This window comes from Coloeus monedula, assembly GCF_965178545.1.
Source record: "Coloeus monedula genome assembly, chromosome: 7".
NCBI lineage: Eukaryota > Metazoa > Chordata > Aves > Passeriformes > Corvidae > Coloeus > Coloeus monedula.
This window is the reverse complement of record NC_138787.1, coordinates 2881111-2893895: the sequence shown is the minus strand read 5'-3', so window position 1 is coordinate 2893895 and position 12785 is coordinate 2881111. Positions and strand designations below refer to the sequence as shown.

The 12785-nt window shown below is 42.5% G+C and overlaps 1 protein-coding gene across 1 annotated transcript in view; it reads right to left on the bottom strand.

Annotated features, from left to right (window-relative positions):
• The window catches only part of BARD1 (BRCA1 associated RING domain 1), a gene marked incomplete at both ends in the record, with an annotated part of 39915 nt that extends 27252 nt beyond the window's left edge, over positions 1 to 12663 (bottom strand). Inside the window, 4 exons of the mRNA XM_082285079.1 lie at positions 1142 to 2139; positions 8826 to 8971; positions 12345 to 12401; positions 12509 to 12663. Coding sequence (XP_082141205.1) covers positions 1142 to 2139; positions 8826 to 8971; positions 12345 to 12401; positions 12509 to 12663 — 1356 coding nt within the window. The remainder of the gene's footprint in view (positions 1 to 1141; positions 2140 to 8825; positions 8972 to 12344; positions 12402 to 12508) is intronic.
• Between the last annotated feature and the right edge of the window lie 122 nt (positions 12664 to 12785).

The following is a 12785-nucleotide window of genomic DNA, read 5'->3' as shown; positions in this document are numbered from 1 at the left end:
GAGAAGTACTAGGAGACCCCTCCTTCAAAGCTCTTGAGTCCTGTGAGGACAACATTTCATTTTCTCCTCCCTAATTCCATATTAATGACATCAAATACGAGATTTGAACTCGACTCAGCTCAGCTGACACTTCCATTTAAAAAGGTCTTGTGCAGCAGGAGTGGCTTATTAGAATGCCTTTGAAAGAGGACACAGTTATTTATCAAGAACAGCCTCTGTCTCACCAGAGAGAAGTGCTGTATAAATGTCAGGTGCTTATGGAGCAATCAATGCTTCCAGTATATGCAGTTTATTAATCACACAGCATTTGTATTTTATGATTTAGCACAAAGTGCATTTAAATTGCCAGACCACAAACTCTTTGAAATGACCTCTCAGAAGGGAGCTGCCATGAGTGCATCTGATGAGTGGGACATGTTTTACCCAGCTTTTACAAAGCAACGGGCAAGGACAGCCCCTGCAAAGAGCAAAGCCATGAAGTTCTACCACACCAGGAACCGGTTAAGATAATAACAACATAATGAGTGTTAGGTGTCATTCCATGACTAACACTGACCTTACATAAAACTGAGAACATCCCAGCCCTGTCCCTTTCCTTCAGAGCATAGGGCTCAGCATGGGAATCACAGGGTGCAGCACCTCACTCCCCTTGAGCCAACACTTGCATCAGGTGGTGGATCTCAAAGCTTACATAATAGTTAAATAATATCTCACAGTTATCGTTATGTAGATAACTCAGATCTTGTCCTGGCTGAGTTACCAGCTCAGACTGAACTGATCAAGATCAGAGATCTGAAACAGTTCCGAAACTCCTTATGACAAATCAGAGACAGCGTTCTGGCACACAAGGCCAAAACATTTAAATGCTTATCACTTCCTAGAACTCACAGGTATAACTGAAACTGTAATGCTTTGAGTTTCCAAGTATAATCATCTTTGATCATTCCAACAGTCATTTCTTTATGAAATCAGAGAATCAGATTGGAAACTTCCCAATAAACCCAGAAGAAAAAGATCACAAAATGAGATTTCCCTCCCCAAAACACAGTGTTCTAAAGTAACTGGTTTCCAGAATATTTTTAAAACAACATTGTCTTTGTAAACTTCTGTTTAAAGCTGAACTAGAAGATGATGGTCCTACCTTGATGGAAGCAACATGGAGCAAAGTCTCTCCCTTGTAATTCCTTCTGGCAATTGTGTTGCCACCAGGGGATTTCAACACAAAAGGACTGAGTGGTGTTGCTACTTGGCTGCAAGTCTTGGAAGTGGATGGGGTAGAAGGAGATTCTGAAAGTGAAGGACTGTTTATCACTTGAAGGGCTGCAGATCTTCTTGTCTTCATTCCAGTGTCAGTGAGATTGGATGCAGAGGAAGAAATCTGAACTGGTGTCTGGTGTTCCGTCGCTGGGGAGATGGGGGAGCCCTGCAGTGACTCCTCTAAGCCATCGGCCTGCCTGCCTGACTTCCCAGGAACGTCCCTCTCACTTCTCCTTGCTCTTTTAGACTGAGGAGTACCCTGAAGTCTGGATTGCTGCCTTCCACGTTTCAAAGGCATAACTGCTTTTTTTATTGAGAGTGTTGTCTCTGCAGCACTATATTTTTCCTTGCTATCTCGTGCAGAGCACACAACCTCACCACTATCTTTCTTCTCTGGGGATTCTGCCTGTGGTAGAACTTCCATATCTTCTGTATTGTTGCTGGAGTCAGCTTCCTTTACAGACTCCTGCTGAGGTCTTTCTTCAGGACTCTCTGGTTCTGGAGTGCACAGCACTACTGGCTGACTGCAGATGGTCACACACTTTTCCTTGGGAATCTTCTCCTCGACTCCTTTCTGCTCAGGTTTCTCTAAGTTCCACTCTTTGTTAATGTCTGCTAGATGTTTCTTTTTCATCTTCTTCCTCTGTCTCTGGGTTGGTCTTTTTGTCGGCTTGGAGGGCTTCTCTTGAGGAGGGGAAGGAAAGAAATCATAAACTGAAGATGTGTCTTGACCAAGGTCATTGCTTTTAGTCTCAGCCTGACTCCTCTTCACAACACATCGAATCTTCCTGCTTCTTGGACTGAACCACATTTTTATCTGTTCCTTCTTGCTCTTTTTTCCCAAGTCTGAGTCAGTCGGTGTGGATGTAACTTCTGCTGAATCTAAGTACATCAGGGAAGAGTAAAAATAATTATGGAGTACTCTTCAGAACCTCACAAAGCAAAAAAAAAAATAAAAATCATAACAACAACTGCAGTAACTGATGAAGTGTTACTAAATACAATCTATGAGTGCTTTCATTCCTTCTGAGAAGACACATGTAGTGACTTTAAAAGCCCTGGCAAGGTCACATGCCACTCTGGAGCTCAGAGATCCCAGTGCAGCTACAGCTATCCATCAGGCAAGTGAGCATCCTGGCAGAGAAATTCCTCAGCAGCCTGGGTTCACAACACAGCACGTGCACAGAAGAGTTCCGGCCAGGTCAGAAAAGGACAGAAGTTGGTTCTCTCACTGAGTTTTCCTTGGAAATAGGTTTAACAAAGAGGCATGTGCATACACAAAAGAGCACAGAAACAATTTTCTAAAGAGATATTACAGTTCATCTGAAGATGAAAAGGAAGAATAGCTGTAAGCAAGCAAAAATAATATCCTTATAAAAATGTTGAGCATTGCTGAGAAATCTTGACTGATTCCACAGATACGGCAGATGAATCAGAGGAATATATAGGAAATCTGTAAGCAATCATGTCCTGTCATTTGCTCCTTTACCCCTTGGTAGTAAATAATTTCAAGGAAGCTAAGCATTTTGATATCTCAAACATTTCTTTAAAAATATGCAGTGGAGCAATTTTATAAATCAATTTGTACAGCACATTACAAATCAATGACCAAGATGACAGAGGAATATCCTGTACTCCCAGCACATGAAATAACAGGTGAGAACAAGGACTATAAATACTGTCCTCAATGGCTTAAGAATAAATTAAGGAGTATAAAGTGACCTCAAAGTTAGACACTAATTTAATTTGACAGGTCTTTTGACACAAAAGAACTATAGCAGATTTTGTACCAATTCCTTCGTGGGAACCCAAGTTATTTTAGGTTATTTGGACAAGTCCTCCAAAGTAAATGCACTACTCATTCCTTCTGTTGCCTCATACCTCAGGGACTACCACTCACAAAAGTCTTGGTGATTTATAGCAAGCAAACACAAAACCAATATGAATTTTGTTATTTCTATTTTTTTTCTGAAGCAGCACTAAGACCAAGATTAGAAGGGAGGGGAGGGTTTTAAGCATTCTTGGAATAAACTATACGAAGTCTCAATTATTAAAAGTGACAGACACTCACTGCAACAATCTATCACTTTCATTTCAGTGCATTAACTTTCTATGGATAATTTATTTTCTGCATACCTTCTCTTTTATTTTTGGTGTTAGTAACTACAGCCCATTTTTCACAGCAAGCTGGGATAAACTCTCAGCAGCAAACACACTGGTTCCAATCCCTTAGTCATAAAAAAAAGCATTTGAAACTCCACTTAAAAGAGAACTGTGTAATTCAACAATTAAACAGACGTTCACAGATTTCTTTTAAAGCAATATTGCAAAGTTAAATGTTTCCTTAGTCTTAATCCAATTACCCTACTTACCCCTTGAATTAAATCATGTTACATATTAGATTTAGCTAGAGGAATATGTAAGCCATCGGACCAAAAGTGTCACTAAGAATACAGCTTGAGGCTAGTGAATCAATCATTTAGGCATCTAAAGATAATCATCAAGTACAGAACTACAGCTATTTGGTTTTCCTTTAAGGCTGGGCTTGGTGCAAACAAGAAAAAAGACACTGAAACTGAGACCAAAATCTCAGAACTAGCTAGCCTTGAGATCATATCCAAACTCATTCTGACAATAACATCTAAAAAAAGCAAGAGCTTGATTGCAAACAGATGCAAAATATAAAACACAAGTTACTATTTACTTGTCTTGCCTTCAGTGTTTACACAAACTAGCAGATTTCCTTGTAAAATATTTACCTTGCTAAAACTATCAGTCATCCCCAAGTAAAGAGAAAGAATAAAATCGGCTTGCAGAAGTAATTTGTACAATTTTACGATGGCCAGAATTCTTTTTGATGTGTATAGCACAGCAAGACTTTAAAGTCCAAGTGACAAATTCAATCAAAGGCACTGTCCTTCAGAAGTATGATCTGAAGCAGCATAACACAATGAAGCATTTACACTGGATGTACCACTTCTGGCAGCAGGAAAGCCTGCGAAAAATCCACCACGAGGCTTCCTGAACTGATCTGTTCATAATTGGTTGCTCAGCAGGGACTTACTAGTCAGGCTGTTAAAACACTGCTGAAAGTGTAACAACGTGCCAAATAAATACTTTCCCAGGATTATTTTTCCTCGCCTGCAACGACTTGAGGTGTAAGAGAGCATGTTGCACGTTTTAGAACAGGGAGGCACTTGTGGACATGATTAAAAGATCCCCGTATCCTGACAAGGAGACCCACCCCATCCAGAGGCCAGTCCTGCACACCCAGGGCATCTCCACACCCTGCTGGGGAGGAAACTGCATTTTTATTAATTTTCTGGTTTTTCTTAGACTCTGCTACCCCTTCCTCCATTTCTGAAGTGTACAAGGTAGGGAGTAAAAGTAATCTGGACAAACGGCCAATCCACCTTTCCTGAAAATCGAATCTTTTGATGGACCAAGAGCTGTGAGAGGGAGAAAGAAAGAGGGGAGACCCAGTGCCAAGAAGCTGAAAGGAAGCTCTTATGGTTTAATATGTAAATGTTAATTTATATAAAGAGGCTATTATCTGGTGGCTAAGTTCATTCAGTTAAAGTACCTTCAGAGAAAATTGCTGACAATAAAATCAATCCCAATGAATTCTCTGCTGTCTCCGAGTTTCAAGCCAGAGCTCAGATCTCAACAGGATTGAAAAAAACCACTATTATGATTTCGATTTAATTATCTTTTTAATACATAAGTGTCCTCCCAAAAATTTTTAGAGATGTATTTAGACAAGGTGAATCAGTAGAGCATGCCTTCCTAATCCTAGATTTTAAAAATCTGCAATGGCATAAAGAGCATCCACAATAACAGTAATAGAATCAGCCTATAATAAATGCAGTAAATTTAGTCTCCATTACCTATTAAATGTAACATTCAGATACACAATATAGTAACTGAATTATTTCTAAATTAGAGTTATTTGCACGTAATAAGCCCAAGTTTCTCAATGCTGACATTTAATAGAGTTGGATTTCTTAAGTGTCAAAAGGGTTGAAAGTACACAAAAACACTAGGAGATAGTCAGCGCCTTGCAACTAGAGCTCCCTCTCCAAATTCTGCTGTAGTGCAATAGCAGGCTAGTGCAGGGGGGAAAAAAAGGAGCAATTAGGAAATGTGGTTTAGCTATCATTAATCTGCATCAAAGGAATATAATGATGCACATTGTGTGCCTTTCAAATTATTCTCTATTACGGGTTTCAGAACAGAAGTTGAGAATCTCTTTGACGAACTAGTCCCTTATTAAAAATCAAAGGGAAGCGCTTTGGTACCATCTGTGCAACATTAGTGCCGTCGCTGAAGAATGATTATTTTGCAAGTTAAGTATTCAACACCGAGGGGGAAAGGGAGAAATTCCAGCTATTCAAAACATCACCTTTAGATATTACGAAAAATGTCATAGCATCCACGAAATGCTGTGTTATCTGTTAAAACAGGAGTGCAACGTCTTTTTGTCCAGTAAATGTGAAACAAAGTCATGATACTATAAAGGCTGATTGAAAGGTGATCTCTCTGACTGTCCACCAGCATCTGCACTAGCTTAGGAAGCTTTGACCAACACCTGCGAGGTGTAGCCCTGCATGAGAAGGGAGGAAGACTTTCTGTTTGATGTGTTAAGAGTGAAGCAGATTTCTACAAAGAATAAGGTAAAATTGACCATAAATGGTTGGTGATGGTTCTGAAAATTTACAGCAATCTCTTCTTTTTTAAAGAACATTACACAGGAAAGTCTGCCTAAGTATTTAGAACTTCCTTCAAAATGATCACCGTAAATCAACATCTCTCGTGTTTTATATACACTGTGCCCATGATTCAACAAGCTCTCACTAATTACCCACCCGTGAATCCCATCATCAGTTCTCAAGATGTCTTGGACTGCAACATTAGAGCTAAAGAGTTTGAGCTCCAGACATCCCCATCTGTGGTGCCTTCCAGCCAGCTTCCCTTTACCCTTCGGAAGGTGCAACACCAGGCAGGAAATGGTCAGGTAGCTCTCCTCACCTTGCCATGGACTAAGGATATAAAATCTCTAACAAGTGAATTAATTTGGAGGCTCAGCATTTCCTACCTATAGCTTGATTTTTCCACCTATAATTTGCATTTTCTAGCCAGTTTCAGGTTTGTTGTCTGTCAATTCATTTTCAGTCACCCCAGGAGTGTCATTTGCTGTGTTTCCCTCTAATTTAAAAGGGAAGTAGTAGCTATTTTGTGCAGTCTTTCCTGAATTATTTGCTGCTGCTTCTTACAATGCACATGCTGTTTGGCAAAAGCTATTCTTATCCCAATGGAATACAAAGTGAGATCCCTCTCATGTCTACTGTGGAACCTCAGGGTACAGAGATTTTGTATTTGAAATATTCAGTGTGAGCTTAACCCTATCCTTTTCAGTCACAGCAGTTCTGTGGGGCTTTTTAAAAGAAAAACACACAACTTGCTGCATGCACTAGCTCTGTCAGAGACTAAAACAATGAGTAGTAGGATGCACTTAGAAATTTCAGTGTCAACAAGGATCTCAAACAGAAGACTTAAGAGAAGCCACAACTGTCTCAAAACAAGGCATACACAGCAAATATGCAAAAGGGACATAAAACAAATGTATGGAAATATTCTTTTTTTCAACTGCTTCTCTTCCTTTCCTGCACTGAAAGATTGATTTTTCGGTCTATTTCCTTTACTTGAACATAAAGTACTATTTCTGACCTTCTAACACAAAAGAGAAGAAACTATTGTTGACAGAAGTACAGTGCTGTAGGAATATGAAAGAAAGTCCTTAACAAGAGAAAAGAACCCGCGATTCTCCAAACTCAAACATATTTCACTTTGGATACGTTAAGTTCAAGGCAGAACTTTATGTATCCAGACATCTACGGGAGGTGACGGATTTGCCAGTGATGAGGGACAAAACAACCTGAAGAAATTGCTCTCAAAATCTCTAAAGCTACAAAATGCTGTGATTTTCAACCATACTTTTTTTTTTTCCTTTTCAACACATTGAAGTTGTTCTTAGAGGTGTGCTCATTTACTTATGAATTCAAGCCATTCCTGAGAGTGAACTGTTACCAGCTCAGGAGGTTTTTCTCCTAACCTCAGTATCAGACATCCAAAAGGCCACTGTACTAATCCTTAGCACACTGCAAAGATTACAAGTCACAGAAAGGCACCTCCTGAATCATTTAATATAAAACACTCTTGTAAACTTCTATTCTGTGTCTGCTTTTAAGTCAGAACAAGGGATGATAAAAAGAACCTCATTTAGTTCTGCAGCCTAGCCACACCATGAAGACTTTATTTTAGAAGAACTATGGGATTAAATGTATTATTCAATTTTCAGTACAGTTAAACATCAGACCAATTTTTTTAAGAATTAATCCATCTCTAAGAGTTCTCCAAAACATCTAAACAGTATCAATAATGCTCCCATGTTGTATTTTAAATGCTTTATTTATAGCATTACAAATAGTTCCTCTCAGAATGATTCTCTTCCAAGTGTGCTTTTAAAAGCTTTCATCACTTAAAATCTTTCCCTGAAATCCTATTTAAGCCATCATCTGTTTTCTATGCTCCAGAAGATTTAACCACCATAAGATTTTATATCTATATAAAATGTATTCCTTTACATTTGGACACAGGCTTCCAGCCTCCTCACTTAAAATGCATTTTGGTGTCAATAAAGAACTATTCCTTAAGTGAATGAAGGTGCCGATGGGATTAGACATAGAAAAAGAATCTTTAATTTAGACAAACATATTAGGAATCAACAATGAAGGAAAAGTTACCTATTCTGTATCTGACAACTAAATGAATGTTTTCTAAAACTTGGTGTTACATAAATGCTCCTCTCTGAGCTTGCAGAGGAAACACACAATCACCTACGCTTATTTCACTACAGTTTTTCCTACTTTGACAAGCAGCCTAAAATTTGATAGAGATGAATTCCCAGAGTACGTTCTCTGCAATCTTCTAGCACAGTCAGCAATGACAAAGCTTCACTGCAGCAGACTAGCTGATTGTTAGGGACCAGAAAATAAATGAATTACGACTTGCTTCCTTCCCTTTTTAGGCAAGGACCATAGATAATTTTTCCCATGTGCAAAAACCCTAATCTGAAAATTACTGGGACAGCAGGCACAACTCAGTGCACAGAAACCCAAGAGGCAGGAGAAGAGCTGCATTAATTCTTTAATAGGGCCCCCCTAACACAATGCAGAACATTACACACTGGGGCTCCCATAGGATATGACAACCTGTGCCCCTGGTTTGTGCCACGTGACTTGGCAATCTCTCCCACTTTCATCTAATTTTGGAAGACAGATTCTAATGAATTATGGACTAACCCGCTCATGCGGATTTCTTAGTAAAACAGATTCAAAGAACGAGCAATCCATACAGACAGTTCTCTTCAAATCAAATTTTCCAAACATGATTTGGAACAGCCTCTCAGAATTTTAAGCAGGGCTGCACTGCTCATTCCCTGTAAAGCCTGGGAGATGGAATGGAGCAGCCTGGACTCTGCAGCCACCAGGGATCCAGGTGAGTCTCACCTGAGGCGTCGGCGCCCAGGAGCTGCCGCAGCTTGCTGCAGAGCTGGATCATGTTATCCAGCTGCCGGTTGATCTGTGCATCCTGCACCCAGGCTGGCATGTGGCACACAGGGCACTCGGTGCCAACACAGTCACCCACGCAGGATCTGAAAGGCAAATGGAAAATCATTATCCCGTGTAAGTTATCTACTGTAGCCGCCCATCAACAGTTTCCCAGCCAAGTGCTCAGCGAGAATCTCTTATTTTAGCACTGACAAACCGCTGTTGTAAAGCCCACACGAGTTAGTCACAAATGCAGGACAGGACATATCTATCATGGCAAGTGACAAGCCGAACATAATTAAGCAACCCACTTCCAGAGCCTCGTCAGGACACTGTCATGAAAAACAGGGTGCCTCGTGACTTCCACACTCACAAGCCGATCCAAATTTTCAAAAGCTCCACTGCTGTTTGTCTCCAAGTAACAATTAGGCTCAAACAGTTAAAACTACACATTCCTACACATCTGCTATTCTGCAGCCTTCCATTTTTAAACAAGTGCCAGAAAGCCAACCCACAGTAAACCACCATTTACACTTTCTCCTAGTTAAAATTTGCTTGATGCTGTGAAGAAGTTTCACCTGCGTGAACACGTCTCTCTATGAAGTCCCACGAGGATCTCTAGGTGCTCAGAGTATTTTATCACTGCTGTCTTTCAGAGCATTTGTGTCAGATGACCATGGTGGGATTGGTGGGGAAACAGATTTACTCAGTAATACTACTGTCCCCATATCAGCCTGAAGGCTTTTATTCTTTTGATTAGGCCAGTGAGAAGACCTTATGATTTGCCACCTGAACTGCAACATTCAAGGGCCATTGTTATGTCTTGTCTCCAATCTATCCTATTAAATACAGGTTATAGTTTCACATAGCCAAGAGTGAATTAATTTCCAAAGTCTCACTACTCATGTAAAAATTGCTGCCTAGGTGTGTTTTGTGCTTAAACAGGCAAAGGCCCTCGTGGCTGAGGCACTGCTGTGTTTGGGAGACTGAAGCACAGCTCTTGGCTCCAACATATTCTAGATATTGACAAATCACTTGGAGCAAAGGGAAGGGCCAACCAGGTCTCCTCTAGGGAAGCTGGCCTCAGGTTTCCCACCCCTGTAAATGGCACTGCAAAGGAAATGCAGAATGGCTTTTATACCACAACATGTCTTAATTACATGTAGCTGTTGGGGTTTTGTAGTCAACTGATAATGACTGCAGGTAACCTAGCACAGCTACTCCAATAAAACCGCAGAAACTGATCTTGATAAATATCCCTGTCCATAACAAAACCATGCCGAGGGAGAACCAGTTGTTTCATGTGTGACCTGAGTTCTGCAGTTCATTAGTTTCACACATTTCACTTCATATTTCAGAAGCCAGCTCCGGCCATTTGCCCCAACCCTCCCTGGGTGTGTTAATAAACGCCTGCCTTCAGCAGGGGACCAGAATCACTCCACATCAGAGTACTGCAGACTGCCTCCGTGCCCTACCTAATTTGCTTCTAAACAAATTAATCTGAATTTCCTTAGGTTTATTTTAAAAAATAGCCACTGCCCAAGACTCAGTCATCAAAGGACAGATGAAATGCTGCTAAAAGGTCAGGCATACAAAGAAGAAAAGATCAAGCACAACAATAACTCAGATAATAGCAAATAAACTCATTTTTCTGGAGCAAGAAATAGCTGCTAATGAGCGCTCATAACTACTGTTAGCTATTCTTTCCAGGCTCATCAATACAAACTGCATTGTCTTCTTGATGTGTGGAAAATTTTTCTTAAAAACCCCACAAAACTTCAACAAACTGGGTGTTTGAAACCTGCCACCCAGAATACACATGGGGTTATCCAAAATAAAACCACAAGGCCTTAGATGCCCAACACCCAAACAATTACATTTATTAAGCCACATGTTCATACTTATAACTTGTACAAGCTCCTGGGAGATACTTAACCAAGTAATCTGTAGACAGGTCATATAAATGAAACAAAGAATTTTAAAAATTCCTATAGACAGCAGAACCATAGAGTGGTTCAGCTTGGAAGGGGGACCTTAAAGCCCATCTCATTCCACCTTCTGCCATGGGCAGGGACACCTTCCACTACCCCAGGTTGCTCCAAACCCCGTCCAACCTGGCCTTGGACACTTCCAGGGATAGGGCAGCCATTTCTCTGGGCAACCTGTGCCAGGGCCTCATACCCTCTCACAGGGAAGAATTTCTTTCTAATATTCAGTGTAAACCTTCTCTCTTTCAATTTGAAGCCATTCCCCCTTGTCCCATCCCTACGTGCCCATGTAAAAGGTCCCTCTTCAAGAATCTTCTACAGCAATTAATAGCCACAGCTGGGAAAGAACACACACGTCTGGAGAGAAATAAGTCATTTGTGCATCTTTAAATACATCCATACTAGGGGAAGAGATGCTGAGGGCATCTGTGCCATAATCAGTTACTCCCTAATAAAAAGCAAGGAAATACTCTGCTTGTATTTTACCCTTCAGGCCTTCACCACTGTAAACTCCTATGAGATAAGTGCAGCTGAAGACAGGGAGAGGATACACATCCATGAGGGAGGAGGGGAGGGTTTTCCTCAACTTTCATTGACACAGTGACTTGTAGATTAACAGGAAGCAAAGCTGAGTATCTATGCTGGCTTACAAGCAGAGGTTAGAAAGCATCCCTCCTCTCCACCCTAACAAAGGTGGGATTTTATCAGACTGCTTACACCTGTGCTGTGCAGAGAAACTGTTTAAAACACAGAGCGGACCTTTTAACTCCCCCTGTTTGCATGTGCATGCCGTGAAGAGCAGTGACACACAGGGCAGCCACAAGCTTCCACCACCTCACCCAAATGCGATTCTGGGGCACAAACATTTCAGCCTCTGCCTGTACTGACGATGCAGTGAGTTGTCCTACGACAGGCAACGTGACCACCACCCCCTCTGAAATGCCCTGTTGGCCGAATGTTTCTAATTTAAGTCACTTTTTTGAAGCACTCATATTTGACCAACTCTAAGCAGAGGTAATCCTGCCTATCCCAACGTGTTTGGATGCGCATGAAAATAGGAACAGATGCAGATCTGAAGGAGCAAAGTCTTGGTAGAAGGCCAAACCAACAAGCACCACCCAACCCTCTGGGGCAGAGGAAAAGCCCCTTGGAAACAGGAAACACCTTTGCAAGCTGCTCTTTTTTCTTCATGTGAGGAGAAAGAGAAAGGAGTTGAGGATGATGAGAACTGCAAGTTGTTCTGGAATTCTACTCCACTACAAGCCGACAATTCCCTCCATCAGACTGAGGGTTCCCTTCACACCTGGCCAGCATCCTGAAGCCTGAATCAGCATTCCGGGAGGAGACCCACAGGGGAACAGCAGCTCCCGCTTTCCTCTCCCCCTCAGTCCCCCGGAGAGACAGAAGGCACCACCGGTGCCCACTTCCCCGTCCTTTCTCCACAGCACGGCGGCGAGGGGAGCGGCGGCGGGCGAGCCCCGGTACTTACAGGCAGAAGACGTGCTCGCACTGCCCCAGGGACACGGGCTCCCGCAGGACGCCGGCGCTGTGGGCAGAGGAAGGAGAAACGCGGCACTTTTAACACGCGCGGCCACACGGCAGGAGGCGTGGGGGAAAACGGCGGGGGGAAGGGGGAAGGAGGACATCCATTACCAGCGGGAGCAGCTCAGCGCCCTCTCCAGCCGCCCCAGCGCGGCGCGGGTGTGGGACCAGGGGTGCCCGGGCGGCGCCATGGAGGGGGCGGCGGGGCGTAGGGGGCTGCCCGGGGCCGGCTGGTTGCCCGAGCGTCCGCGCAGCGCCTCCCTCATGGCTTCCCTCAGCAGCTCCTTAGCGCTTCCCGCCGCCGCTCCGAATCCCCCGCCCGCCGCCACCGCGCAGGCGCCGGAACCGCGCGCGCGCTCCCCGCCCTCAGCGTTTCCCGCGCTCCGGG